We start from the raw sequence: 4,705 nt of genomic DNA, 5'->3' as shown, positions 1-4,705 counted from the left end.
GGACAATCACAGATTGGTAGATTTAGAGACAGCATATGTTTCCAGAACGTTCAACTATAACGACAGGTTCCAGGATATTTTTCTATCCATATTTAATAATGGTTTCCAGTAAATAGACCACCTTATTAAATATATATATAGTATTATTAATACATTTATAATATTGTTAATCCTATATATATACAGATATTCAATAAAGTAGTCTATGTACTGGAAACTACCATTAGATATGTATAGAAAAATGTCCTGGAACCTGCCGTTATAGTCGAATGTCCTGGAAACATATGCTGTCCCTGAATCTACCATCTGTGATTGTCCTGGAAACTGCCAAATTAGGTTTTTCTTCGAAACGAATAAGAATACATTTGTTTTATTTAAATAAGAGATAGAGAACAGTGTAAAAGATATAAAAAAAATATTTTTAAGTGATGTCCTGGAAACTGCCCCTGGACCTACATATATATATGTATGTATATATAGTCGCAGTTTACTAGCGCAACGGCAAATAAATTAATACAATAAATAACGAAAAAATATACAGAGTGTCTCACAATACTTTAATACAGTGTATTCTAAAGGAAAATTATAGAGTCAAAAACTCTAATACCAAAATTTTTAGGCTGCAATAATTTTTGAGTTATGAGCAATCGTCAATGATATCGCGTAGAATTTGCGTGTTCAGATCTGTAACTATATACATATAAACATATACATATACGCGCGTACCGATCTGTCATATCTGTTATTGATTTCTACAAATCAGGTGATATTGATTTTTATTGCACAGCTGATTTATTGTTTCTTATATATGTGCCTGTGTGGGTATTACATACGGCAGTCAACTAATATTAACGAGTTATAAATGTTGTACGTAAAATATTTAATTCTTTCTTAAATAACAATGTAAATGGTTGATTAATTATTACATTTAAATAGAATTATTGTTTGAAAGTCAAACCAAAATTTCAAATTCTCGAGCGCTCGAAATGCGCAGCCCAGTCACGAACGTCGCGAACCACAGACACATGCCTCGACGAGCGCCTCGCACGCTTATTTGTCGAGGCACCGTGCCTAGCGACAGGAACGCGTGTTCCACGCGTTAGCATTAAGCCCCTTGCACAATAGGCGATAGCAATAGCGATAGTGACAGCGACAAGGTTGCCGACAAAGCTATACCTTTGTCGGCAACTTTGTCGCTGTCGCTGTCGCTATCGCTATCGCCTATTGTGCAAGGGGCTTTAGACGAAAGTACAAATAAAATCGGAAAACAAAATCACCCGCTCCGTGAGTGACTGACTACCTATCCCCGTTTCGCGCGGCGCGACTGTCGAATCGAGCGCGAAGCGGGCTGAATCTCTCGAATCGTCGGCTCGTTCGTATTTCAACGAAAATCTCAAACCGCTCGTCTCGACAAAATTACTTTTCGTTCGCTATTAAACTCTTGTGTGCGTGTCGATCTATCTTGTGTTGAATTACAAGGTAAGTAAGTTTCTTCCTGCTCCACATCTTTCAGCGGGGCTCAAAGCTCGCGCCACCGAACGTCTGCGCGCTCATCTCTGAGCGAATTCCAGCGATTCAATCGGGACGATCTCGTCGAGATCGCCTCCCGAACAATTATAAAGTTTATATTTTGATACATTTAAGAAACAAAGTTTATTTTTATTTTTATCACGCGGAGAAATATTTGTGAGAATCAATTTATTTATTATCTATCTTGTAAAAATTAATAACAGATGACAAATCGGTATAAGTGTAGTTACGAACCTGAGCGCGCGAATTGTACGCAATATTATTGCGCAATATTGTTGGCAAATTTTTATCACTAATTATAACTCAAAAACTATTGTAGCCTCATATAGCCCATATTTTCGTATTATAGGATTTTTTATTCCATTTTGCCTCTTAGTAAATAACGTTTATTGATTTGAAATTTATTGATACAATAAATTTTAATTGATATTACGAATCGTACATTGAATATTTTTCATTAGTCAATGATAGGATTCATTAAATCACGAATCGCTGTTCGTTAATAGAACGTACTTGAACGTTTCTTAGCTTAATGTAACATTTAATTAAATCAATAAAAATGTTCATTCTCCCAATGAATGTGTTTAGTAGAATCAATAAACTCATTCATTAAATGTGAAATTGGACATTGGCTGAATGAAATATTTGTTGAGATAACGTATCCACATCAACTTATACCGATTCCCGTAGCGACGCGAAAATTGCGTAGTCGGTCGAAACACGCGGTGTAGATTGCTCGAATCGCGTCGTTCGAACTTACAAAAACTTCGTTATTCGACAACGTATTATTCTCCTGTTGCGAGATACAGTTCGCCTTTCGCGAAAAGAATAACAGTATGCTTTGATTAACCGGGTAGTGACATTTGTGTTCCGTTATTAACATTAATATTCGCGGAACGCGATATTCGGGTGAATGATTTTAGTGCGTGCGGGCAGGCGAGGTCTCGGCAGTCTCGTCCCTGCCTTTGCGTCAAAGGAAAGGAAAAGCGTGCGTTTCTTCTCGGAGGCTCAGGAAAAAGGATCTTCCTTTCAGATCGACTTCCCGAATTGCATTGGACACTGCTGTTCCTCGAGGTCGGAATCGGACAAGGTAGTTCGTGCGGACATTTGATCATCTCGAATGGTCATCGACAAACAACAACGATATATAAGTACATCGTTGCTCGCAATTCCGGCTCACGGATACCGCGTGTACCGCATTTGCACGCTCGTACGAGCACATCCGAATTATCTCGGATAATTGTGTTAAAAGACGACACTCATTCTCGTTTCATAGCATTGCGTCGTTCCCTGGCCCTCGGATGGCCATGCCCTTTGCAATATTCATCTCTCAAGTTTTCGAGTACGCTCGTATATTATATCGTTGATATTACGAATCGTACATTGAATATTTTTCATTAGTCAATGATAGGATTCATTAAATCACGAATCGTTGTTCGTTAATAGAATGTATATTATACGTATATTATATCGACGAAGTGTTTCGCCGCCCGGAGAATTTCCATTTTTAGTAATATTACAATGTTATATACTGACGGTCAAATTATATCCCGCAGCCAAACGTCGCTCTGTGACTGTTATAGAATACAGATAATGGATGATATCTCTAAATCTAGCTGTCAAGATACTACACAGGAAGGAATGGAAGCCCATATAAATAATAATTCATTGGTACCTCAAGGCGTTGAAAATATCAATTCTACCGCTTCTTTGAGCGAAAATATTTATCAGTATGAATTACTTCCAGTTTTCGAAAATTTTTCTTCGCAATTGACAGCTACGACAGCAAATTCACAAATTCATCAAAATCAGAATGAAAATTTCCAACATCCTGACAATGAAACTGCCCAACTAATACTCAAAAACTTAAGTTCTCCAAACGAATTAATTGCACAAGATACATTTCGACTATTAGAGGACAATAGAGACAGAGAGGAATTAAGATTGCTACTTCGAAGTTGGAATCAAGAAGAATTAGTGGATCATCTTCTAAGTAAGTAAATTTCTTGTGTACACTTATGTTTCAATATAAAATATACTTTTTTTAGGGGAGAATGTTGTAATAAAAATACTTAAAATCATAAAGCAGCATCATATCGAAAAACTTCTGAAATCATTCGATCTTGGCACTCAAATATTATTCGAAGATAACTTGGAGAAGTGGAGAAATTCTTTAAACCTTCCGCTGGAAACACCAAATATGAATTTTTCCAACTTAAGCGGACCACCATCCCCAGCTCTATCAACTGAATCTGATGTGCCTTCGACATCGAGATCTCATTTTTCACCTTATAGAAGATCGTCAACTCCATCAGACGAAACTACGGACAGACGGAAAATTATATATTAAACTTGCCAATTTAAAATCTTCTCTTAAAACAGTAGTTGAAAAACATATTTTGCCAAAAAAAAACCAGAAAGTTCAAAACTAACTCAACGGAATCAGAAAATCTTTGGTAAGTTCTTACAAGTTTAAAAATTATATGTCTAATGTCAATGATGTTAAATATTTTAGTTCCAGAAAACGATGCGGAAAGTTGCATTAATGCACTCAAATTTGACAACCTGACATCAGAAGAATTTGACAACTGTTGGAAAGCATGTGGCCAACACCGATTAAAAGAAATAAACAGTGCTGCAAACACGGCAACTATTTTTGAAAAGTGGCCCTTCTATAAAAAACCATCTGGCTTTAGATTGGTATGTATTAAAACGGAAATATTATATCAACTATATTAAACGGAAATTTAGAACTGACAAACGAACTAATTCTTAAAATGTTTTACAGATTGACATGGATTTTAATGTCTTATTTGACACGAGAAATGGTCTGTTAAATAAGTGGGAAAGTTGCTTAAATAATCTTACATCGTTTTTGTGCAAAGATAATCGCATGTAAAAGATAAATCCATAAAAGCATACCTACAAATGTTAAAACAGGAGACACTTTCTGAAAGTAAGTTATATTATTTTGTTAGAAATTTATATTTTTTCACTTGTAAACATTCTTTATTTATTTGACTTTATTTGTATAGATGGTCGTGATGCAATAGTTTTTTGGAGCCTCCACGGTTACTTGGTTCCAACCAACAAAATTGTGAAAAAAGATTTGACTGGCATAAAAAGTACCATAAAATTCACTATTAGAGATTCTCAGGAATCTTTTGTTTACTTT

The 4,705-nt window shown here is 35.7% G+C and overlaps 1 protein-coding gene across 1 annotated transcript; it reads left to right on the top strand.

Moving 5' to 3' along the window:
* Positions 1–2,387: 2,387 nt before the first annotated feature.
* LOC112455476 lies at positions 2,388–4,656 on the top strand (the record flags this gene model as incomplete). Its single annotated transcript, XM_025017414.1, has 6 exons — positions 2,388–2,620; positions 3,308–3,523; positions 3,579–3,986; positions 4,046–4,230; positions 4,319–4,486; positions 4,566–4,656. Coding segments are annotated over 3 exons (751 nt in total), but the record flags the coding sequence as incomplete, so codon positions are not given.
* Between the last annotated feature and the right edge of the window lie 49 nt (positions 4,657–4,705).

The sequence above is a fragment of the Temnothorax curvispinosus genome, unplaced genomic scaffold (genome assembly GCF_003070985.1).
Source record: "Temnothorax curvispinosus isolate PA1 unplaced genomic scaffold, ASM307098v1 QBEX01006102.1, whole genome shotgun sequence".
In the NCBI taxonomy this organism is placed as follows: Eukaryota; Metazoa; Arthropoda; class Insecta; order Hymenoptera; family Formicidae; genus Temnothorax; species Temnothorax curvispinosus.
This window is presented reverse-complemented; position numbering and strand designations above follow the sequence as displayed.